Below are 26274 nucleotides of genomic sequence, written 5' to 3'. Positions count from 1 at the left end.
AGAAGCAGAAATAATAGTACATTGTTTTAAGCTGCCAAGGTTTGGGCATTAACTTTTAAGAAGAATAAATAACTGAAACAGAATTTGGTGTGTGGAAATTGGGTGCTGTGTTGATAAAAAGCTGAAACATGTGGCTTGTCTGTGAGACCGAGCAGAAGCTGGGCCTCGAGGAGAATGTGTCAGCTAGAAAGGCACCAAGACTCTTGGTGAAGCTTGAGAGATGGTGAGGTAAATGGCATCAGAAATGAGAAAAATGCATGTGGATCAGGTACTGGAGGATTGTGAGCCTCACTGTTGCTTCCGACAGCGTGGAAGATTGATGGGGTATCTCATAATCAGGTGTTTGCTAGAGGACACCTCTGGGAAGAATGTGTGGGATTTGCTACCTGACCTGCCCTTTCTGACATTAAAAAATATGAGAAGAGAGAGATGAACTAAAAGAATATTCAATTTTTGAACAGAATTTAGAGAAAATATAAATGAGCCCGGAGGCTGCTTGTTAGCTCAGTTGGTTAGAGCATGGTGCTGACATCAAGGTTCAAGGTTTGATCCCTGCACTGGCCAGCCACAAAAAAATGAAACAAAACAAAATATACACACAAACAAAAAACAGAACAAAACAAAAAAAAATGGACTAGGACTTGCTGAGTTTGAAATAAAACTATTTTTCAACACCAGTTCCCCCTCTTCCCCCCAGAAAAGTTTTCAAAGTAAGAAATGGCTTTGTGGCAAGAATTGAACTCAGTGTTTTGCAAAAAAATATAAAACATCAAAAATATTTTTAGTGTTCTCGGGACCTTAGGGTGTGAATGAGAGACAGTGATTGGTAAAAAATAGAGCTTCTGAGGACATTATTTCATTGCAGCCTTGGAGAGAAGGGGAGACCAGAGAACAAAGGTTTTGTCTCAGAGTGTCTGGGGGTAGGTTTCATCTAATGGATTTTAGTACACAGAAAGCCCATGCTTTATGAAGAAATGATTACACTAAATCATTTCTTGTAGCAAAAGGCCAGAGCCAGGAAAAATAATGAGAAAAAGGACTTCAGATCCCCAACTTCCTATAAGCAAGAAATAGGTGAAGAACATCTTTTGCCTTTATGTACCTAAACTTCACAAATGTATACATCTTGAAACCTAACATTTTTGGTCAATGATGTATAGAAACAATGTACATAATATATATCTATTGTAGCACACTTTTCCAGTAGTGGTTCCCAATGACACACTTTCCTGTGTCCATGTCTTCATGAATTTCCCTCCCCAAATGACCATGGGCTTTGCCACTGCACTTACTTTGGTCAATGGGACACCAGTAAATGAAACACAAACATAGTTTTGAAAAGTATTTGCCCAAACAGAGTTTCCCTTCTTGGAATAGTGTCATCTTGGGAAGAAGTTTGGTACTTGCCTGTTGGACTCACAGGGCCCAGCCAAGAGCCAGCACAAACCACTCTACATGTGAGTGAAGTCCTCCTAGTCATGGCACCAGAAGACTACAGCCTCATTTGTGCTCCCAGGTGACACCAGCATAGGTAGTGCCCAGCTGAACCCTGCCTGAAAGGCTAACTCATAGAATCATGAACAAATAAAATGGTTTTGTTTAAAACCAGGAAGTTTTCATTGATTTGATATACATCAAATGCTATTAGCTCTAATTACCCAGAATTCAATGTTTTTAATATATTGGTGAGTAGGAGGAAAGAATTAACTGCATGCCAATTACAACCAATAGAGCTTCACAATCACACATACACACATAGAGGTTTTCATAAACATGGTAAATGTTGACAAGATGGACGTCAGTGATGTGCTGGCACTAAAGCAGTTCATGTGAGTCATAGAAAAAACTGTCTTGAGATCATTAAGACAATGCTTTAAATGTACATTATAGGTCTCTTAAATATATGTAAGCATGGAATTATTTTATTTATATTTTAAGGAAGTAAGTAGGAGTAACAATGTGATTCAGTCTAATTTTCTCATTTTAAACAGTGGAAATAAGCTTTTTTGTATAAATTATAATTTTATTTAATTAATAAATTATTTTTGAGAATTTTTAACTTCTCAATATACATTGTAGTTGATTTTTCTGTCCTTTTACAAATTCCTCTTTCCCCCCCTTCCCCTCCAACAACATCGTATCTGTTCACTTGTCTTAGCAAGTTCAATGAATTATTGTGATTGGTGTGTCTTCTTGCCCTCAACATCCTTAATTTGTTTGTTTATTTATTTATTTATTTATAGCTCCCACAAATAAGTGAGAACACGTGGTATTTCTCTTTCTGTCCATGACTTGTTTCATTTAATATAATTTCCTCTAAGTCCATCCATGTTGTTTTGAATGGTAGTATTTCACTCTTTTTTATAGCAGAGTAGTATTCTATTGTGTAGATAAACCACAGTTTCCTTATCCAATCATCTGATGATGGACATTTGGGCTTGTTCCAACTCTTTGCTATTGTAAATAGTACTGCAATAAACATGGGAGTACAGGTATCCCCTCAGCTTGATGATTTCCATTCCTCTGGGTATATTCCCAGCAGTGGAATAGTTGGATCATATGGTAGATCTATCTGTAATTGTTTGAGGAACCTCCATACCATTTTCCGTAAAGACTGCACCATTTTGCAGTCCCACCAACAATGTATGAGGGTTCCTTTTACTCCACCACCTCACCAGCATTTTTCATTCTCAATTTTTTGGATTTTTTTTATTGTTAATGAATTTTAATGAGATACAAAGCTGATTGTCTCTCATTGTGCCCATGATGTGAGGGCCAGATTCATACTGGTACCATACCCATTACCACAAATTGCATTTCTACCCCGTGTCCCCCACCCAATTATTCCCAACCTCCCTCTCCCTCCCCCTTTCCTGCCCCATTCCATTTTGTAGGCCAAGGAACATTCTCTCCTTCTACAAGTCCAATGCACTATGTGGTCTTTATTTCCTTCATTCTTTCTCTCTTAGCTCCCACATATGAGTGAGTATATGTGGTATTTATCCCTCTGTGCTTTGCTTATTTCACTCAATGTTTCTCCAGGTGCATCCATGTTGTTGCAAATGGGAGAATTTCATTCTTTCTTATGGCAGAGTAGAATTCCATGGTGTATATATACCAGTTTCCCTATCCAATCATCCATCGATGGACCTTTAGGTTGGTTCCATGTCTTGGCTATTGTAAACAGAGCTGTGATCAACATGGGAGTGCAGGTATTCCTTCAACATGATGACTTCCATTCCTCTGTGTACATACCCAAAAGTGGCATTGCTGGATCATATGGAAGATCTATCTGTAATTGTTTTATCCATAATATACAAGGGACTCAAGCAATTATATATTAAAAACACCAAATGTTCCAATTCAAAAATTGGCAAAAGAGCTGAATAGACATTTTTCAAATGAAGAGATACAAATGGCCAACAGGTACATGAAAAAATGCTCATGGTTAGTCATCAGGAAATGCAAATAAAAACTACATTGAGATACCACCTCACCCCAGTTAGACTGGCTATAATCAAAAAGACAGTGAATAACAAATGCTGGAGAGGGTGTGGAGAGAAGGGAACACTCCTACACTGTTGGTAAGACTGTAAATTTGTATAACCACTAAGGAAAACAGAATGGAAGTTTCTCAAACAACTACAGAGAGATCTTCCATATGACCCAGCAATCCCTCTTCTGGGCATATAGGATATTAGTCATCCTAACTGGAGTGAAATGGTATCTCAAAGTGGTTTTGATTTGCATTTCCCGAATGGTGAGTGATGTTGAGCATTTTTTTATGTCTGTTGACCATTCATGTATCTTCCTTTGAGAAATGCCTATTCAGCTCGTTTGCCCATATTTTAATTGGGTTATTTCGTTTTTTGCTATCAAGTTGTTTGAGTTCCTTACATATTCTGGATATTAGTCCTTTGTCAGATGTATATTTTACAAATATTTTCTCTCATTCTGTTGGTTGTCCTTTCACTCAGTTGATTGTTTCTTTTGCTGTGCAGAAACTTTTTAGTTTGATATAATCCCATTTGTTTACTTTTTCTTTGGTTGCCCATCCTTTGGGGTCATATTCATGAAGTTTGTACCCCCTCCTACTTCCTGTAGTATTTCCCCTATATTTTCTTTAATTAGTTTTATTATTTCATGATGTATATGTAATTCTATGATCAATTTTGAGTTGATTTTGGTATATGGTGAGAGGTATGGGTTTAGTTTCATTCTTCTACATATAAATATCCAGTTTTCCAAGCACCATTTGCTGAAGAGGCAGTCTCATCCTCAGTGTGTAAACTTGGTGCCTTTGTCAAAGATCAGATGGCTGTAGGTGTATGGGTTGATTTCTGGGTTCTCTATACTATTCTATTGATCTGTGTGTCTGTTCTTGTGCTAGTACCATGCTGTTTTAGTGATTGTAGCTTTGTAGCAGAGTTTAAAGTCAGGTAGTGTTATGCCTCCAGCTTTATTATTTTTTTTGCTCAGGATTGCATTGGGTATTCATAATCTTTTGTTATTCCATATAAATGTCGTGATAGATTTTTCCAGTTCATAGAAAAACGTCATTGGAATTTTGATGGGGATTGCGTTGAATCCATGGATCACATTGAGTAATATGGACATTTTCACAATGTTAATTCTTCCAATTCTAGAGCATTTCCTTCTTCTTGTGTCCTCTTTAATTTCTCTGAACAGTGGTTTGTAGTCCTCTTTGTTGAGATTTTTTACATCACTAGTGAACTTTATTACCAGGTATTTTATTTTTTTGGTGACTATTGTAAATGAGCAAGCTTTCTTGATTTCTTTTTCTGCATGTTCACTGTTGGAGTATAGAAATGCTATACATTTCTGTGCATTGATTTTGTATCCTGCAACTTTGCTGAGATCATTTATAAACACTGAGTTTTTTTTTGTAGAGGCCTTAGGCTGTTCAGTATGTAGGTTCATATCATCCTCAACCAGGGACAGTTTGACTTCATCATTCCACTCTGGATGCCCTTTATTTCCTTTCTCCTCTCTGATCACTCTGGCTAGTACTTCCAACACTGTGTTGAATAAGAGTGGTGATAGTGGGCATCCTTGTCTAGTTCCCATTCTTAAGGATGATATTGGCAGTGGGATTATCATGTATGGCTTTAATTGTATTGAGATAGTTTCCATTGATACCTAAATTGTAGAGAGTCTTTATCATGAATGTTGAATTTTGTCAAATGCTTTTTCACCATCTATAGAGATGATCATATTGTTTTTGTCTTTGATTTTATCGATGTGATGTATCACATTTATTGATTTGTATGTGCTGCACCAACCTTGTACCTCTGGGGTGAATCCCACTTGATCATGGTCTATAATTTTGTGTACGTGTTCCTGTATTCTGTTAGCTAGTATTTTATTGAGGATTTTTGCATCTATATTCATCAAGGATATTGGCCTGTAGTTTTCTATTTTTGATGTATCTTTGTCTGGTTTTGGTTTCAGGGTGATGTTTGCCTCATAGACTGAGTTTGGGAAAATGGCCTCTGTTTCAATCTTTTGGAATAGTTTGTAGAGAATTCACATCAATTCCTCTTTGAAGGTTTGGTAGTACTCAGCAGTGAAGCCATCTGGTCCTGGGCTTTTCTTTGTTGGGAGCCTTCTGATAACACCTTCAATCTCTTTTATTGTTATTGGTCTGCTCAGATTTTCTATATCTTCTTGCCTCAGTTTTGGTAGTTTGTGTGTGTCCAGAAACTTATCCAATTCCTCCAGATTTTCAAATTTGTTGGCATATAGTTGTTTATAGTAGTCTCTAATGATTCCTTTCATTTCTCAGGTATCAATTGTAATATCACCTTTTTCATTTGTAATTTTTGTTACTTGGGTCTTCTCTCTTTTATTAGTTAGCCTTGCTAAAGTTTTGTCAATTTTATTTATCTTTTCAAAAACCCAAATTCTTGTTTCATTGGTATTTGTATCATTTTGGGGGTTTCTATTTCATTTAGTTCTGCTCTCATCTTAATTATTTCTTTCCATTTACTAAATTTGGGTTTGGATTTTTCTTGTTTTTCAAGATCTTTAAGGTGAAGTGTTAGGTTGTTTACTTGCCATCTTTCCATTCTTCTGAAGTAAGCATTTAATATGATAAATTTCCCCCATAGTACTACTTTTGCAGTATTCCACAGGTTTTGGTATGATGTGTCATTATTTTCATCAGTCTGAAGAAATTTTTCGATTTCCTGTTTAATTTCTTCTTGAACCCATATGTCATTAAGTAGAATGTTGTTTAATTTCCATGTGTTTGTATAGGTTACAGAGTTTCATTTGTTATTGATTTCTGATTTTAATACATTGTGATCTGAAAAAATACATGGAATAATTCCAATTTTTTTGACTTTGTTGGGACTTGAATTGTGATGTAATGTGTGGTCTATCCTGGAGAATGTTCCATGTGCTGATGAGAAGAATGAATATTCTGAGGTTGTTGGGTGGAATTTTTTGTAGATATCTGCCAAGTCCAATTGGTCTAAAGTTTTGTTTAGACATTGGGTTTCTCTATTGATTTTTTGCCTAGGTGATCTATCCAATGTTGAGAGTGGGGTGTTCAGGTCCCCTGCTATTGTGGTATTAGTGTCTGTCTCATTCTTCATGTCTAATAGTGTTTGCTTTATAAATATGCCTACTCTGACATTGGGTGTGTATATATTTATAATTGTTATGTCTTCTTGATGGATAAATCCTTTTATCATTATATAGTGGCCTTCTTTATCTCTTTTTACGGTTTTTGGTTTAAAGTGTGTTTTATCTGATATAAGAATAGCTAGCCTAGCTTGTTTTTCATTTCTATTTGCATGGCATATCTTTTTCCATCCTTTCACTCATAGTATATGTGTGTCCTTACAGGTGAGGTGAGTCTCCTGAAGGCAGCATATTGTTGGGTCCATCTTTTTAATCCAGTCAGTCCATTTGTGTCTTTTGAGTGGGGTATTTAATACTTTTACATTTAGAGTTATTATTGAAAGGTATTGATTTACTCCTAGCATTTTATTGATTTTTGTTTAGATTTCTTAACTATCTCTTTTTCCTTTCTTTCTGATTTTCCGTGTGTCTTCTGTGTTTGTTGGTTTCTTGGGGTGGTAGATAAAATATTTTTTCTCTTTATTGTTAGCATTTTTGTTTTACTGGTGGGTTTTGTTCTTAGTTGAGCATTCATGGCAGTGATGGTTGTTTTTCAGGTACCAAATCCAGTGCTCCCTTGAGAATTTCTTGGAAGGCAGGTCGTGTGGTAGTGAACTCCCACAGTTTTTGTTTGTCTGAGAAATATACTGTTTGTCCTTCATTTCTGAAGGATAGCCTTGCTGGGTAAAGTATTCTTGGCTGGCAATTTTTGTCCTTTAGTATTTTGAATATATCATACCATTCTTTTCTGGCTTTAAGGGTTTCTGATGAAATGTCTGATGTTAGTCTGATTTGGGTTGCTTTATAGGTGACTTGATGCTTCTCTCTTGCAGCTTTTAATATTCTCTCTTTGTCTTTGAGTTTTTCCAGTGTGACTATAACATGTCTTGGAGAGGACCATTTTGGGTTGAATATCTTTGGGGATCTTTGGGTCTCCTGAATCTGAAGATCTGTGAATTTCCCTATACATGGAAATTTTTCTGCTATTATTTTATTGAATATGTTTTCAATGCCTTTCCTTTTTCCTCCCCTTTTGGAATACCCACAAATCAGATATTTGAGCACTTAAGGTGGTCTGTTATGTCTCTTAGATTTTCTTCAATTTTTAAAATTCTTTTTTCTTTTTTTTTTTTTTTTTGGTCTGCCAGTGTTAATTCAAACAGCTCATCTTTGATGTCAGAAATTTTCTCTTCTGCTTGTTCTAGCCTGCTTGTTAGACTCTCTGATGTGTTCTTTATTTCATTGAATGAATCCTTCAGCTCCACAAGCTCTGCTACATTCTTTATCAAGGCATTGATTTCTTTGTACATTTCTTCTTTCAGGTCTTGTATACCTTTTCTAATTTCATTGTGTTGTCTAATTGAGTTTTCTTGTATCTCATTTAGTTTCCTTAGAATTGTTGCTTGAAATTCCTTGTCAGTCATTTCAAGGACTTCCTGTTGTGTAGGATCTAGAGCTTGAGAGTTACTATTTTCCTTTGGTAGTGATGTATTTTCTTGATTTTTCATATTTCTGGTATCTTTCCTTTGGTGTTTAGTCATTGTGGCAGGGGGGTATCATGGTACAAATGTTTCAGCCTGATGTCTGGCCAGGACTGCCGATTTTTGGGCTGGGGGTACCATGGTTTCTGCCTGTTCCAGCACCGCTGGCTCAGCTGGCTTGGGGCATGTGGGCCCGGGAGCTCTCAACCCTCTCTGGACAGCCAGGACTAGCCAGGGCTGGGGCCTCCATGGCTCCTGCTGGAGTGTCAGAAATTAGCTTCTAAATTTACTGTAGAATTTATGTTTTTCAAGAACAGATTACTGACATTAAGTGAGAAAAAACTTGTATTATTAACCCCATGAGCTCATACATTCCGTAGAATGCACTGGGGAAAAATTGTAACATTCAAGGCAAAGTTTTGTAAAGCAACTTTTGTTCTAAGTTGACTGCAGTTTCTCAAATTGATCTCAAAAACAAACATGAGTTTTGACTTAATTGTGTAAAAGCAGATAATACTAGTCAAAAAGTCAGGATGCCTGACATCTACAAATCATGTGACCCTGGGCAACTCACTCTTCCAACTATTTATTTATTTATGTTTCCTACACAGCAGAAAGACCTTGGCAAACCCTTTCTGAACCACCAGGAAGAACTACCAGGAAAGAGGAAGCATCAGCACATCTCTAGATATAAAATGTGGTGCCAGACCAGGTTTGAGAGACCACCAATTTGGGAAAAAAAGAAGATAGAGTAAAGTAATTGTAGTGTGCTAGGGAGCAATGTAGTTGTAGCGGTTTAAAAACCTTGATTCTCATTTGATTTTTTGTATATGGTTTTTGGTTAATGTATGTGTGGGACAAAAGTCCTTGGCTAGGAAACAAAAGCCCACAGCTAGTGGGCAACAGTCCATGTAATCAACCCTAATCACTGTTTAGGGATGGGATTATGTACTTTGATTATTTAACATACTGATTATTGTTAAAAGATGTTGAAAGAATTGCTGTAGAGAAAAATGTGAAAAAATGTTTGCTAAAGGCAAGCTGATTGTTGGTGGAAACGTTAGAGACCGTTATACTTGGATTTAGTCATAAGCATGTAACTTTTGCTTAAATCATTTAAGGAGAAGTTTAGATAATTTTAGATTACATAATGATCACAGTTTGATCAACTTAGCTTTTCACAAATTGTACTTTGGAATGTCATGTTGTTAATATAAATGATGTTACTAGTTTCTATTGTTTAAGCTATACCTAGCAATACATAACTTTTGTCACATTGCCCATGTCTTTGTGTCCTTTTGAAATGATTGAATCAACTGATTTTTCTGGTGAAATGTCTTTATAATAAAAACAGAAGCTAACTTTGAATCAGAGCTGTATCCAGTTTCTCTTTTAACAGAGGAGTTTGCTTTCAGAAATCATTTTTGCATCTCCATTACAGAGAGAGAAGTGCAACATGTAGTCACATCCTCTCAGCTGTGACATGTCATTCCTCCATCCCAGACCACACCCTGAAGACCCCTCCAGTGACTCACATTTTCTAGGCCCTTGTCTATCCCTCAACCACCTCACATCTCCCTTTTAAAAGTTGGTCAAAATGTTCCAATATGACCCAGTCTCTAGCAGCTTCTGGAGAAGGCTGTCACTCTAGTCAGTAGGTTCAGTCATTACTTGGGCCATAAGAAGATAAGATCTTCACCTTCCTGCAGTTCTTCATCTGCTCTGAGGGCTGGTGAGAGGGCTCAGCTCAGAGAGATGTTCTCTCAGGCGGAATTCCTACCCACGGGGTCCCCCTTCACACTGTGTAAGAATGACTCTGTTCCAAAGCAAATGGGACTGTCATCCAGGACCCCAGTCTCTTTCATAGAACACACTGTGCCTGGAAACAAGGCCTTCATACATTTTTGAAATGTCAGATCAGGAGTGCTAAGCATGCTATAAACTAGAGGAGGAAAACAGAAACTTCACTGCTGGAGAGAAACCAACACCCACAGACACAGGTGTCACACGGCAACTCTCAGTCTGCACGCACTGCACAGTCACTTCTCTGGAAATTTGGGGCATTTCCTAGTATTCCTAATCTGCTCATGTTACAGATGGGTAAACTGAGTTTCATATAAACTACTAACAGGCTCCTTCATGGTAGAGCTGGAATGGGGCCTCACTGCACAACCCCATCTCCTTTGCCAACTTGGACTTGACCACACTATTTGTGAAGCTTCTGGAACCAGCTTTCATAGCACACACCTGGGCTTCTAGCAGTGCACCGTCTTCTGACAAAGCATTCATCGGAAGGACAGCCTGAGTCACCCCTTCCACAGCTCTGACCTGTGGATACAGGTAATGTCACTGACCCATCCCCCTAAGTTCCTACTGTCCCCTCCAGAAGCCACCAACACTTGATGCAGCCATCATCCCCTCCAGGTTTCATCACCCCCTCCACACCCCACCGTGCCCAGGACCCCGCTCTGGTCTTCGTGTCCCTTCCTCAGCCCAGCCTTGTCCCACCCCCAGCCCCAGCCCCTGGGGTTTGGGGAGGGGATGGCTCATCACCGCCTCAGTCTCGGCAGGTGGACGGTGCCGAGGCACAGTGGGAAGGGCTGGGCACAGGCCCGGGCGCAGGGGACAGCGGCTGCTCACCCAAGGCTGTGGGATGAGAGACACAGCCACAGAAAGCGGTCCACAGACGCCCGACGCCACCCGGAGCTGGTCACAGGCACATCCAGAGCTCGGGGTGAGCCCCAGAGAACACGGCCACAGAGACGCCATCGCTGCTGGAGAGGCACAGCCAGGGCCGCTCCTCCCGGGCTGTCCCCACAGATCCCGCAGCGCTCAGCACCAGCTGCCCTGGGGCTGAAGGAACTGGAGGCCTTCCTGGCAGAGGCGGCCCGGCTGTCCGTGGAGGAGGCTGCTGTTCCCATCAGGAATGGTCATCAGGCCGAGAGAACCTACTCAGCGTGGCCGCAGCGTTGTCCCATGGGAAGGCAGCGCTTGCGATGCCTGCAGGGTGCTGGCTGCCATGAGGGGCACAGATGGCTGCAGTCACCCACCTCTTTACCTTGTGCGCCCCTTGTCCCTGATGGCTCCTCTTCACCCTCCGTGTCACCACCTGCCCCTGCCTCAGACGCCCTGGGACCGTCACCTCCTCCCCACCCACGTGTGCAGGGCAGGCAGGGCTGCACTCTCCCCGGGCTGCCTTCATGGGCTCCTGTGTTTGTGCCATTTGTGGGGTTTGGGGGATGGGCCCGGGGGAGGGAGGTGCAAGGAGATGGGGCGGCCATCATGGCGGAGCCTGCAGCCTGCCATCCACTGGGCAGAGCTGAGATCACTGGTGTCAGTGACAAAGGGAAGGAGGTATGCAAGTTAGGGAGCAGGATGATGGTGACAATGCATTAGAGCCCCCGGCTCAGCCAGAAGCCAAACCCCAGGTGATGCAAGAGGGGGCCACTGCCCATACGAGTCATCGCTGCTGTCGCGAGCTATCCCAAAGCCATGTTGTTCGCTTGTTATGCTGTGGTCATCACTTTGGGTGGGGTTCAGCTGGGGTCCCTCAAGGGGCAGCATCATCTATCAGCTCCACCAGTGCTGGGGTCTCAGGTGGCCCTATTTGCATCCTTCCAGAGCCTCTCAGCATGTCACCTGGAGCATCAGCGCGAGTGGACTGCAGGGAGGTGACTCCTGCCACTCCTGCCATAGCCTCCTGTCACTCCACAGGGACTCTGTGGCAGAGGACGTGTTCAACTCCCCATGTACTTGTCACTTGACTGAATGACATCTGGGACCCCTGGACATGGACGATGACCATTCTGTCCCCACGGAGCCCTGCTGATGGGGTGGGGTGGCAGTTGTGGCTGCTCACCAGACTGTCATGCCAAGGTCGTCAGGAAAAGAGAGGCCTTCGGGCCATGGTGTCAGAGCTCGGGAGCATGTCCCGGTGCCCCGCGTGAGAGACGGTTTCTGCACTCAGAGGCCTGGGGGCTGCTGAGCTCTATCAGGTGCTCAGAAGCAGCGACGCCCACGGCAGCGCCACCAAGCAGGAAACAGGAGCTGTGGCAGCTGGGTGTCCTTCCATGCCACCACCTTCTGCCCCTTCTGCTGGCCCATCACCACCTGCAGGAGGAGAAAGTGCTTCTTGGCTGCTCTAGGGCAGGACGAGGTCGGTGGCACTGAAAAGGTGGCCTGAGCATTGACGTGACATGCCCCGAACACCTCCACGTCCTCCCACAGTGCTGTGCAGGCCACGCAACCGCCTGGAGGCCACGCAGGAGCAGCAGTGTCGGTGCCCAGCAGGTGGCAGCAGCTGGTGCACAGCCCGGGAGGCAGGCGCCCCACCCGTGACACGCCTGAGGCCACCCGGGCCCCTGCTGGCAGCAGCCTCTGTCCCCAGCAGAAGGAGGGCAGAGTCACCCTCCCGACTGTCCCTCCAGGAGACATGGCGTGGGAAGGGGCTTCCCACAGCGCTCCTGAGGCCTCAGCCCCTCTGGGTCACTTCCTGCCACCTTCCTGCACTGGGCTCAGATGCTCGGGGTCAGCAGTGGACTGCAGGACCCCAGCTCGGCACCCCCTTCCCTGCTGAGTTGGTGCCATCCAGAAGCGACAGAGGGCTGGGCCCATGGTGTGTCCCATGTCGGCACCCCAGGGCACCGGTCCTGGCACAGGAGGCCCTGGTTGGTGCCCACAGACCTGGCAGGGATTGGGGCAGTGCTGGCTGTGAGTTCCTGTGGCACCATGTCCCTTTAGCACCTGCCAGAGAATGGGGCCCCCTAAAAGAAGCAGCCAGAAGGCAGCCTCCCTGCTTCAGAAACCCCCAGAATAAAGCTGGTCCTCACCTGTGTGACCTAAGATCTGCTCCCTGGTGGTCCTCATGCCCTCAGCATCCCCAGGAATGGCTCCTCTGCTGAGCATCTGATGGGGTCCTGGCCACCCATGGACAATTCCTGATTCCCTGTTCTTGGGCGAGGCCCAGCAAGGATGGGGACTCTGGATCCACTGGGAGGTGCCCAGGTGGGAGCGTGTTGGTCCATGTGACCTGCAGCAAGCCTGCCAGGGACCAGAAGCCAGGTAGTGGTGTCAAGACCTGTGTTTTCAGACCTTCCCAGTGTCCCCTCAGGTGAAGGGCAGGACATCTGAGCCCACAGGGTCCAGTCTGCCTGCTTCTAGAGGCTCCTCTGTGTGGCCCAGCCCTGTCACCTCATCACATGCTCACATGCACCTTCCCCAGCCCTCCTGCCCATCTGGCTCTGCCTCCGTGTTCCCCGGGGCTGCAGCAAGGCAAGGAGCAGGTGGGCACGGTGCTGCAGGATCACATCGGGCATGGTGAGCTGGAGTAGGTCACCTGTCTCTGGAGGCAGGAGAGCTGGAGGCAGAGAGTTACTTTCCAGGTCCTGGTCCAGCTGGCACCCAAGACAAAGAGTTGGTCCTGCAGGAGGTGGGTGGGTGGCACAGTCAAAGGCCTGGGTTCCCCTTCCCCACAGCCCCACATGACACCCCTTGTGGGGGCTGTGCCTGCCCCACGCATCCACAGGCCAGCACCCACCCTAGCCCGCGGGCTGTCCTGGCAGTGGCAGGGCTGGCCACCTGCCAGGGGCTGGCAGATAACCTCCATTGAGAGAGCGTTCCATCAGTGGCCACCTCTCCCCATCATCAGGGAAGCCTGCCACACTCCTGTCTGTCTCCTGGGCAGGGAGGGCCGGTACCTGCTCTGTTCCTTCACTGGCTGCACACAGTAGGTGACTTGTTGCTCTCTGAGAAAGAAAACAAGCACAGTCCATCCGTGTCCACTCTTCACAGGGACTCAGAGGCATCTCCACGTGCAGTTGATGCACCAATGTGCTCCCTATTATGTAGATTCTCATCTTCCCACTGAGGAGATTCTCAGGACTGGTGGCTGCAGCCACCCCAGCCCCAAATGCAGCTGGGCACAAAGGACTGAGGTGCATGGCTGATGTGAGAGGAGGAGGCTCACCATGTCCTCGGCCCCACATCAAGTCATGAGTGGGGATTGATACTGGCAGGGCCCGGCTCTCCTCCCCAGGGTGCCTGTGACCTGGTCCTTAGCTTTGTGACTCTTTCCCTCCTGCAGGGGGAGCCCCAGACCTTGGCCCTCCAGTGGGAATGACAAGGTGTGTGGGGCCAGGGTACTGACAGGACCCTCCCTCATGACCCAGAGTCCACTCACATTTCCAGCTGGTCCTGGTGTTGGAGCGAGAAGGACTGAAGCCATGTTGGGAACTAAAGCCCCCTGGGCTGCAGGGGGCAGGGGATTTTTTAAAAGGACAGTTTTTTCCTTTCTCTCTCCACTCTTTCTTCCCATCCCCTGACTTTCTTATCTTGCTTGTTAAAGAGAACAAGGCTGAGGAGCTAATCACTATGTTGCAAAGCTAACAGTTCTCTCTTTGACACTTGGAGAGTTTTGAGAAATGATCAATGCCAAATGACTGGAAGCTGACCTTGGGCACCAGCTAAGTCAACCAGAACTCTGTGAAGTGAAACTATGCAAAAGACTACAGAAAAGACAATTCTACACTGGAGCAAATCAGAATCTTGCAGGGCCCCAAGATAACAGTGAAGGTGAGAACAGAACCAGAAGAAGCCTTGGTGAGACCTCCTGACTCATACACATGGACCCCTCATAGCTCAGGTACTCTTCTCTCCTGCTTCTCACCTCCCAAGTTGCATTCCTCAAGCCCTCATTTAGGAGCCCCTCAGTAAATCTAAATCTTTCAGATGGGATAGCCTATCATCTCCTTCAGCTGAATACATCTGCTTTTCTAATGCCAACTATTTGACTTATGAGGGTTTTCTCCTCCAGAGATTGGGCAGGTGGACCTGAATTTGGTATCACTGAGGTCTGCCATCCCCGTCACAACAGGGGTGGCTGCATCCAAATCTACAGTAGGGCGGCACATCTGTGATCTGGATAAGACCTGCATGACTTCTACTGGGACTGGCTGACTCCCAACTACAGGGGAAGCCCAAGATGACAGGAATTTGATCTGCTCTGTTTGATAGATTATGCTAAGTGCCTACAAAAGTGACCACATGGCAGGCACTTTACTATATGTTTGTTGAATGAATAAACCCCAGTGAGCACCTTTCCATATACCTGAGTGCACCTGGGACCCTCTGCCTGCCCCAGGGAACTCTAGATGGAATCTGTACCTCTCTTACCAATTTAAAAACAGTGCTAAGCAAACCCAGGGGCTGGTGAGAGCTGAGGCAAGGGCTGCTTCATGGGGAGAGGGAAGTAATTAACATGAGCCACCCTTCCAGTTCTTTCCACAGGGGCAGACACTGGATAGGCACTTTCCATGGCTCATTCCATCTGATCCCTGCAATGATCCTCTTGGTCTGGTCCTTTTGGCACCCACTTTTCAGAGCTGCAAACAGTTCAGGAGCAGTGACATTCTTAAGCCACAGCTAGCTGGAGCTGGGTCACATCTGTCTCATAGAGGAGCGGTGCTCACCATTCCAGCAGCAGTTCCAGAACCTGTTGGGTGGAGGTGAGGGCTCAGCAGGAGCACAGAAAAATGGGAGAGTTGGAGAGGTCACTGCCCAGGTGCCACACTTTGCGCTCCAGCAGCTTCTCCAGCATGTCTGCCTGGACCATCCCCACACAGCAGGCCTCCCCTCTCTGGGGTGGGACAAGGTGGGGTCACACACTCAGGGCAGCTTGGATGCCTAACCTCCTCCATGGGAACAGAGTCACTGACCTCATGTCATAGAGGGTACCAAGGCTCCAAGAGGTCTTGATGTGAGCTGACTTGTCACAGGGCTGAGACATGGCCAGCTGTGAGTATACTGGATGAGAACAAACATTTTGTAATGGCTTGGAAGGGAGCTACCATGTTAATTCTCATTTGTTTAACCACTTAAAGGAAAATAGATACATGATTTTTTCATCCTCTAAAATGCATCTGCAAAAATAAACGTGGGTTCCAGAATAGCAAGACAACTAAAAAAAGTGAAATTACTTATTAACATCATGCTGTAATTGGCCCACATTCGAATTTCCCCGTTATTCTCACAATGCCCCACATTGTCAAACTGAGATTTAATAAAGAATCAGAATTCTACCTCGTAATAACGTGGAAAGAGACCAGTCTTCATCCGTCAGGTCCAGGTCTCCTGCTGACAGGATCCCCTGCTGAGATAATAAACAAAACGTTCTCCTTTGGTACCTAAAGGATGACCCCAGTGGCTTGTGGGAAATGTAGTCTCGCCCTCCAATGACGTCACCAGCACAGGAGTACAAAACGGCCGTTCCAAGTTCTTTCTACGCATGTGCTGCTCCACTCGCTCTGCCATCTGCGAAATGTAGTTTCGCCCTGCAATGAGGACACCTGCGCAGGACTACGGGAAGGGCTTTTCTGCGTATGTTCTGAGCATGTGCAGCTCCGCCCACACCGCCATCTTTTCTCTGGAGATTCCGGGCACTTCCGCTGTCCCCAAACTGCTCCTTAGACCATGGGGTTGGATTGTGCGTCCGTGAAGGTGGGTGCGATGGGGAAAGAGGACCCCGCGGGCCTCGGGGGTCCTGGGGAGCGGGACGGTGTCCCGGCACTTGGGGGCAGAAGCGCCGCGGGCCCCGGGCGGGCGGGGCCTGACGTGCGGCGCGAGCACGGACCTGGCCCGGGCCGGTGAAGGGTCGCCCGGGCTGCGCCTTACAGACGGTTCCAGATGGTTTCGTCAGAGGACTGCGCTGCTGGAAGGCGGGCGCGCGCTGCCGGGTATGCAGAACCCGGTTCCAGATGTCCCTGGACGGGGGCTCAGGTCCTAGGTACCGACGGGAATGTGGGTGGGGTTGTGTGAAGACAGTGAACCTGGGAGGTGTGGGGAGGTCACGTTCCAGCTCCGCCATCAGGACCCTGGTACCGACCTATGGGACGTTCCCTTCACCATCTGTAACGTGAGCGTGTAGACATTAGTGTGATGCCCCAGAACCCAGAGGTGACTGTGGGATTGTGAGGTGTGTGCAGACTGTTCCTCTGTGGCTGCTGTGGTCGTGGGTGTCTCGGTGTCTCTCCTTGAGGTCAATTTTTTGCACAGTGTGGTCTGCCCAGCACTCCTGTCTGAGTTTACAGAAGTTGATAGAAGACCAAGTTTTCAGGGACAGTGACTTCTAGGAAGGACATTGGGGCGTGGGATGACATTCTGATTTTCCTTGGGGTACAGGAGCTGTGACAGAGTTTGAAGGCGGGCGCCCAATGAATATGAATAGGAATCCCACCTGGGAGAACATCACTGTGGCCTGAACCCTCTCAGGACTGCGTCAGACAGAGGCAAGGAGTCCCAGAAAGGGGCAGCTTTCGCAGCCCACGCAGTTAGTCCAGTGCGTACAGTGCACAAGATTTAGCCAATAATACCTCATTCAGGAGCTACCTGAGACTGGGTGATATTGGAAAGTTTGGGCCAACTTTCAAAAGGGATAGTGAATTTGAGAAGAACAGGGAAGGACCTAGGAGATGTTAGTCACTGAAGAGGGTTTGAAGGTGTTCTGTGGGGTGCAGGAATAACCTGTCACCGCTGAGAGGATCTGTCTGCAGTGCTCTCTGAACACTCGCCCATTCCTTCAATCTTCCCTCATTGTTCCTAGTGTCTGAGCTCCCTCAGACCCAGCCTATCACCAATTTTGGCATTTAGAGATATGCTCATGGTTTTATATCTTCATAGTTTCTTTCTGGTAGTTCAGGAATATTTTGCCAGTTGTTTCTATCTTAGAAGAATAATGCTAAAGCAAACTTTGCACAATGTATGGCTTTAACATACATTGCCTTAAACGTCCCTATCCTTTTTTGATCTCCTGTGCTTTCTGTGGATCATGTCACCACAAAGAGTAAATAACAAGTACTTCCTTTAATGTCAGTATTCTATTCCTGAAAATCACAAATTTTGCTGATATATATATATAGAAGTCAATTTTACATTACTCAAATGGGAAAATTAGAATACTAGTGTGCTTCAGACACTTCATGGAGAGATCCCTATTTTCTTTTAATTATATTTTTCCATGAGCTTTTGAAAGTATGCTGGTACAGTTCACTACTGACTTATAAGAAACAGACACTGTTTATGTTTTTAAAGTAAACAACTCCTACATGATATTAAAAAAACAAAACAAAACAAAACAGAAAATCTTGCACCATAGTTTACTGATGTTCAAACAATTGCTTTTATTGGTTCACCTAGCCTGCCTTAGTGCCAGGAACCTCAATGAAGTCCTCTTAATTGACATTCATTGTAATTTTCCAAACTCGTCCCTGTGGTTATGAAGGTGTATTGACTGTATTTGACATGTAATTCAAGGTCCCCCCCCCCACATAATTTTGTTCAAAACATTGAGTTATGGGGGCTTAAGTGTATCATTTAGCATTTGCCACATAAGGAACAAATCAAAACCCAAATGGTTTTAAGCACCTAGCCATTTTATTATGTTGAAGTTCCATGAATCCACATTTTGGGTGTGTTTACCTGGGCAGTTCAGCTTTAGTCATGTGGTGCCTTGACTGAGGCTGGTTGGTTCAAGATGGCTTCACTCACATATCCTGTGGTTTGTGCTGACTCTTGGCTGGGCCCTGTGTCTCCAAAAGTGTAGCCCCAGGCTTCTTCACATTATGATTGTGTTTAAGAAGGCAATCAGCAGTGGCCAGTACTTGTCAAACTTATGTTTGCATGACATTTGTTAATATGCTGTTAGCAAAATCAAGTCATGTAGCAAAGCCCAGTTCATTGTCAGAGCATACTACATGAGGGTTTGGGTGCAGGGAGATCTATCACTGGGTAACGTTACTGGAATAGGGTACCAAAAGAAACATACATAATGGGCATTTTATTTTATTTTATTTTTTTAAAGATGACCAGTAAGGGGATCTTAACCCTTGACTTGGTGTTGTCAGCACCGCACTCTACCAAGAGAACTAACCGGCCATTCCAATATAGGGATCCGAACCCTTGGCCTTGGTGTCAGCACCACACTCTCCCAAGTGGGCCATGGGCCAGCCCCATAATGTACTTTTTTTACCTATATAGTCATGGGCAAAAGATGTCGAGTTGCAAGATGTGTACTAAAGAGATATTTAGGTACATATAAATAAGATGTGTTGTAGTAGAAACACTTATCTGTAGTCATGTGTGGAGTCATTACATTAATATGAAAATAGTTAATATAACCTAACTATATTTCTATAGCATTAGTTTTAGTAATGACACAATGTGTTTTTCTTTGGTTTAAATGATGAAGTTTTTTTTGTGACCGGTAAGGGGATCGCAACCCTTGGCATGGTGTCACTCGCACCTTGCTCAGCCAGTGAGTGCCCCAGCCATCCCTATATAGGATCCAAACCTGTGGCCTCAGCGCTCCCAGCGCCACTGCGCTCCCAGTGCCACACTCTCCCAAGTGAGCCATGGGTTCAGCCCTAAATGATGAAGTTTTATTGTAGGTAATGATGATTCTTGCTAAATCAGTAGGTAATGTATGTTTTCATTAACTCAAAAATAAATTCTGTGTTTAATGTGTACCAATTAATGTACTTGCAAGATGCACGTTTAATGAGTCTTTGTTACAACTTATTGACCATAAAGGATTGTTGTCTCACTGGGTGGCTTTTTGTTTGCTTGTCTTTTCCAGCTAATATATAGAGTTTTGGGCAGGAGAATCCAGGGTCAAGCCATAACAGTTCTCTCCTTAATCCGCTCCATTCCCTCCTCTCCCAGATAAGCTGCAGGGGGTGCTATTCATTTCCAAGAGCAAGAAAAGATTGAAAAATGACTGGAGATTTTTTTCTTTATTTATTCCTCATTTTTTTCACTGTATTACCTGGGTATTACCGGGAGCATGAATTAAAATGGAAAAGTAGAAATGAGTAAACCTCAGCTTGAAGGAAATGTACATACATAAGGTCAAGTTTGCATGTAGATATATATAGCAAGATATAATATTTCAGAGTATCTAAGCTGACTAAAAATTTGTCTCTGGTCTTTCTGATGTCATGTCAAAAAGGCAGACACTTTTTTTTTTTACATGATTGGGATGGAACCTGAGAAGAAAATATGCCAAATTCTCATGGGATGTAAGGATTTATTGGCACTAAATTATTTTGTTGTTGTTGTTTTTAAAAAGATGACTGGTAAGGGGATCTTAACCCTTGAATTGGTATTGTCAGCACCACACTTTCCCAGGTGAGCTAACCGACCATCCCTATATGGGGATCCAAACCCTTTGCCTTGCTTGGTGTTATCAGCACCACCCTCTCCCAAGTGAGTCTCAGGCTGGCCCTGGCACTAAATTCTGAAATTCCATCTCTATTAGAATGTTTTTGACTGCCAACCTGGAAATAAACACATAGCTTTCCACAGTGGAAATGGTTAGTGAGTGCCAAGGCACACATTGCTGAATAAGCAGACTATAAGGTTTCGTGTAATTTAAGACTTTCTCACCTTCATAATTTTGTTTAAATATACTGAGTTCTGGGGACTTACATGTATTATTTAGCATTTGCTGTGTGAGAACAAATCAAAATGCAATGGTTTAAAATATCTGGCCATTTTATTTCCCTGAAGTTTTATGGATTGACACATTGAGTGTACTCAGCTGGGCAGTTTTCATGCTAGCATTGCCTGGATGTCAAATGCAGCTTTTGTGACCTGGTGCTGTGATTGAGGCTGTTGGTTCAAGATGGCTTCACTTACAAGTCCTGTGGTTTGTGTACAGATTTGGAAGACTGTACTTGATTCATGGATAAAACACGGAGTTATCACTTAAATTACAGTGAAATCCAGTGCCGATTCTGTAGTCTTTTTCTAGCTTGAATCTTCTGCCACATTTGACACTGCCGTTCGTGATCTTCTCATGGAAATTCTTCTGTGTTAGTTTCTCTCATGCCATTACTGGTGGTTTTTTCTCTTCTGAATTCTTCTAAACATTGCTCATCACAGGGCTTCATTGTGGGTGCTGTTCTTCTCATTGTGCTCTTCTTGACTGATTCAGTCCTCTGTAGTTTGCACTCTTGGTTCTCTTTAGTTTCTTCCCTTTCTACTTCTCTTTTCTTGGGTCATAGGTTCAACTTGCTGTTGACTGCTTTTTGTACCTATTCAAAAGGTACCTTAAGGTAATGAATCCAAAATGAAAATGATGTCTACTTTTCTCTTACATATGATATCACTACAATCCATGCAGTGACCCAAGCCAGTGAAATGGGATGTTTCCTGGACTCTTCCTTATTCCTCGTGTCTATTCCTTTATGGTGTCAATTTTGCTACTTTTGTTTGCTTATTCTTTTCATTTTTTCTGATTTCTGTATACACTGCCTATATAGGGGGAGGAGGTGGTGGTAGTTATAAAGACAATAACTTTGTTCCATTGGAAATATTCTTGTAAAATACTGAAGGGCATGTTTCCTGGGTGATAAGGTTCACTCCCTTGTGACATGTGCTTCTAACAAGCACCTGTGGTGACATCCTTAAGAGTCGGAGGTTAGAAAGCCTTCAGAAGTTAGTGGGACATTCATGAAGAGCCAATAAAAAGGCATGCAAAGAATAAAAACAGAAATTGCAGATTTTCATAATTTGTACATTTTGCTTCTGTAAATTTATGTCAGTGACTCCACGTGTAGTTTTTCTTACTGTACAGTTTTCTGTTTCTACTTCAAGAAGACATCATGGTTTTAAACTTTCTTTCATATTGTACTTCATTTTCTCCTATTTCAGGTAATCACTTAGAAATGAATGAGGAAAATGGGTGTGTGCATTAGTTATCAGTATGTTTATAAACTAGAACCATAGCTAACAGTTGATTAAGAAAGAAAAGTGACAAAGTAGTTAACTGAAAGTTGACATTCTCAGTTAGAGTTTGAGATGTAATATAAGATGTGAAATGGTGGCTTTATTTTGGACCTAATGTTCAATGTGAGCCTACATGCTTACTGTTGCATATCAGAGTACTGTCTATGGTCTCTAATGACTTGTTTGGTGTTCCAATAATCAGCTGTGTAACAAAGTGACACAAAACCTAGTTGCTTGGAGTAAGAATTTCTTCCTTACTCCATGTTGGAATGTTGTGGGTAAGACTAAAAGGGCAGTTTGGGTTGGCTGCTGCATGATGTGTCTGGTCTCACATGGAAGAACACTACTGGCTGGGGACATTGGGCAGACATCCGGCCCTCTCTTTGTGGCCAGGTGGGCTTCCTCTGAGTCTGGCAGTCTCAGGATAGTCAGGTTTGTCTGGCTTCTCCCAGTGCAATTGTCCAAGAGGCCAAGGCAGTGGCTGTGAGGCATCTGGTTATCGCTACTCAGATACCAAAGCATGTCTCCTAACACATTTTCTTAGTCAAGCACATCACTAAGAGCAGACCTGATTCAAGAGGAAGACAATTAGATTCCACTTCTCAGTAAGAGGACTAGTAAGACTTTGCAGCAGTCTTTAATGGACCACAGTTTGCTCTCTGGCCACAAGTTTCTACCACATGCAAAATGTGCTTTGCCCCTCTCAGGAGCCCTAGAAATCTTCTACTGTTATACAGTTGACTGAAAACCCAAGTAAATCATGTCCAGTGACCTGTTATCTTCGTCTTCTCAACATGTGGCCAGCTCACAGTGAGGAGAATAGCATAAACATTTGGGCACTTCCCTTCAGACAGTGTGGGTGGTAAGGGGTGGCACCCTGCAGGCACTGGTCTAAGCAGTTATGCCCTTTGGGCACCTGGTTTAGTTCTTTGATTAGGGCCCTTGTTTGTCTCTGGAAACGATGCCTCCTGCTTCTACACTGTGCCCTCTGGGCTCTCACTATTCTCTGTCAAAATCCATTTTTCTTAAATGCTTGTTTGCAGTTGACCAATTTCTTTGCCTATTTTTAGGGTATAATAGTTGATAATCCAATGAACCTTTTAAAAATTGTTTTCTAATTCTGCCCTTTTGATACAAGAAATTACCCTTGTACATCTTTAAAAAGTATGGGCTTCCATTATACTACAATCCATTATAACAGTGCTACCTCTGTGTTAAGGCCCTTTTTTCTCTGTTCTCGCTTTCTCTTCGAGGCAGCTATTTCTTAAGAAGGTTTGTTGTGTATCAGGCACTGTCTGTGTACCATACCCTATGGTACTTAGAATACTGGAAATATTTTTTTTTAACAAAACACTGTAATTCTTGAAACAAAGTAGTTTGTGTCTTAGAAAATATTTTGTTGGAAAAAACTTGGATTGAAAAGTAGTTTTAAATTCAGCAAGTTTGGGCTCCTTTACATTTTCTTTAATTTTTGGTTTAAATTGAGCATCTTTCTTTGTTTTATTGTTACTTGTTTATTTCCTGATGGATGGCCTATGTGGGGATCCAAACCCTTAACCTTGGTGTTATCAAAACCATACTCTAACCGTCTTAGTGATCTGTCCACCCAACCTTCTTTAATTTATCTTTCTTCTCATATTTTCTCAGTGACAGAGGAGACCAGCTAGCACTTTTCCCATTGTTCACAGAAGTCTCCTTCAGCAGACCACTGAGAGGTTGAGATAACCTTTCCATTTTCCATACTATCACAGGCAATATTGTGGCGCACATCCTTCAGTGCTCCATTTATTTCTGGTAATATATTTTGTGGTGAAGCTTCTTTTTGCTAGTGTTAATATTTCCACTTAAGCTTTTCATAATTAGTGTTTGCATAGTATTTTTAATTTAATTTTGTTTTTCAACTTTCAGTCTGTTCATGTCTTTGTATTTAAAGTGCATATTATTGGGTCTTAACTTTTCTATCCAATCTGATAGTTTTTGCCTTAAGTAGGATATTTAGACTAATTCCATTTAATCTACAGATTTAGGTCTGCCATTTTGCTGTTTTTCTTTGTTGTTGTTGTCTCATCTACATTTTAATCCTGTGCTTTTTCTTTCCTATAAATTTTTTTGTTAATCGAATATTTTAAAATATTTTAGTTATTCCATCTATTGGTTTTTAAAATATTTATCTTAATTTTAGTTTCGATAAAGAAAAATACACATAACAAAATTTAGCATTTGAATATTTTTTTACCTTTAAGTAGCATTATGTATATTTACAGTGCTGTGCAGGAGATGTCCAGAACTTTTTTTATTTTGGAATATTGAAGCTCTATATCCATTAAATGACAACCCTCAATTTTCCCCTCCTTGTAGCTTCTGGCACCTGATATTCTAGTTTTGTTTCTCAGAATTTGACTCATATCAGTGGGACCATACAATACTTGTGATTTTGTGAGTGCTTTATTTAACTTTGCATAGTGTCCTCACTGTTCCTTTTTATAGCACATGTCAAGATTTCATTTCTTTTTATGGCTGAATAATATTCCTTTCTGTGTACATGCCACAATTTATCCATTCATTCTTGGACAGACATTTTGAATGCTTGCAACCCTTCACTATGTGACTAATGCTGCTATGAACACTGGTGTGGAAATATCTTTTAGAGATTCAGCTATTAATTATTTTGGATATATACGTTGAACTTGGACTTCTGACTCACATGGTAATACCATTTTTAATTTTTTGAGAAGCCAGTGTATTTTTTTTTAAATGGTACAGGGGCTGCACCATTTTATATTGCCACCCACCGCATACTAAAGTTCCAGTTTCACTGAAACCTGTTCTCTATAGAGTGCAAAGCAATATTTCATTGTGGTTTTGCATTTTCTAATGTTTAAAGATGTTAAGCATCTTGTCATGTGTTTGTTAGACACTGATATATCATCTTTGGAGAATGTCTATTCAATTTCTTTGCTATTTTTTTGTTGGGGTATGGTGTTGGGGTGGCTTCCTGGTATGGGGAACTAAACCTTTGAACTTGGTATTAAAATTCTGTTCTCTAACCAAGAGAGCTAACCAGTAAGCCACCTTCTTTCCTTGTTTTTTAAGCAGGTTATTTGTTTTGTTGTTGTGTAGCTGTGGAACATTTTTTCTTTGTGTATTCTTGATATTAATTTCTTATGACAGATGATTTGTAACTATTGTATTTTTGGAGGTGCTGACAAATAGTATAACGTTTTTTATTTAAGATTCTACTTGGTCACTGCTGGTATGTTGAAACGTGATAAAATTTTTATTAACCTTGTATCCTGCAATCTTGCTGCAATCACTTATTAATTCTAGGAGTTTTTTTCACTTATTTACTAGAAATTTTTACACAGATACTCATATCACCTGCAACCAAAGACAATTTTATTGATTTATTTTTCCCAGTCTGTATACTTTTATTTCATTCACTTCTGTTATTGCAACGTGAAGTACTTTTAGAGCAATGTTGAAAGGTGTTTTGAGAGGGCATGTTCTTGCCTTGTTCCTGATTTTCTGGAAAAGCTGTGAGTTTTTCACCATGAACAATAATGTTAACTATAGTTTCCTGTAGATAGTCTTGATCAAGTTGTGAAGGAGAGTTTTTATGATGAATGGGTGCTGTATTTTGTCAATACAATTCAAGGCTTTTTCTGAATCTGTTGATATGACCTTCTAATTGTTTTTAGTGTTTTGATATGAAGGATTAAATTAATTGATGTTAAAGTATTGAACAAGCCTTGCCTGGTTGGGATAAACATCACTTGGTTGTGGTGCATGATTCTCTTTAAACATTGTTTGATTAGGTTTTTGAATATTTTCTTGAAGATACTTGTATGTTCATGTGAGATAATGGTTTCTACTTTTCTACTGTAATATCTTTGGTTTGGGTATTGAGTTAGTATTGTCCTTGTAGAAAGTGTTGTGTTGTATCTTATCATTTATTCTCTGAAATAGATGGTAAAGAGTTGGTGTAATTTCTTCCTTTTAAATGTTTGGATGGGGCTGGCCCATGGCTTACTTGGGAGAGTGTGGTGCTGACAACACCAAGTTAAGGGTTAAGATCCCCTTACTGGCCATCTTTAAAAAATAAAAATAAAAATAAATAAATGTTTGGATAAATTCCCCAGTAAACACATTGGGCCCAGGTGCTTTCTGTTTGGAAGATTTCTTTTTTTTTTTTACTCAATCTTTATAATAGATATAGTCATATTCTAATACTGCCTATTAGTGTTTGTTAGTTTTGGGAAATTGTGTCTTTGAAGGAATTGGTCCATTTCATCTAGGTTATTTATCAAATTTGTGTCCTACATTGTACATACTATTTATTTTTTAATGTCCACAGTGATTTCCTCTT

The 26274-nt window shown here is 42.7% G+C and overlaps 1 protein-coding gene across 1 annotated transcript in view; it reads left to right on the top strand.

Annotated features, from left to right (window-relative positions):
- Positions 1–16547: 16547 nt before the first annotated feature.
- Positions 16548–26274, top strand: part of LOC134363811 (zinc finger protein 717-like) — a 28834-nt gene continuing 19107 nt past the window's right edge. The window contains exon 1 of the mRNA XM_063079496.1: positions 16548–16622. Coding sequence (XP_062935566.1) covers positions 16596–16622 — 27 coding nt within the window. The 5' untranslated portion in view covers positions 16548–16595. The remainder of the gene's footprint in view (positions 16623–26274) is intronic.

This window comes from Cynocephalus volans, chromosome 15, assembly GCF_027409185.1.
Source record: "Cynocephalus volans isolate mCynVol1 chromosome 15, mCynVol1.pri, whole genome shotgun sequence".
Classification (NCBI taxonomy): Eukaryota; Metazoa; Chordata; class Mammalia; order Dermoptera; family Cynocephalidae; genus Cynocephalus; species Cynocephalus volans.
Note: the sequence above shows the minus strand (reverse complement) of the source record. Positions and strands in the feature narration are given on the sequence as shown.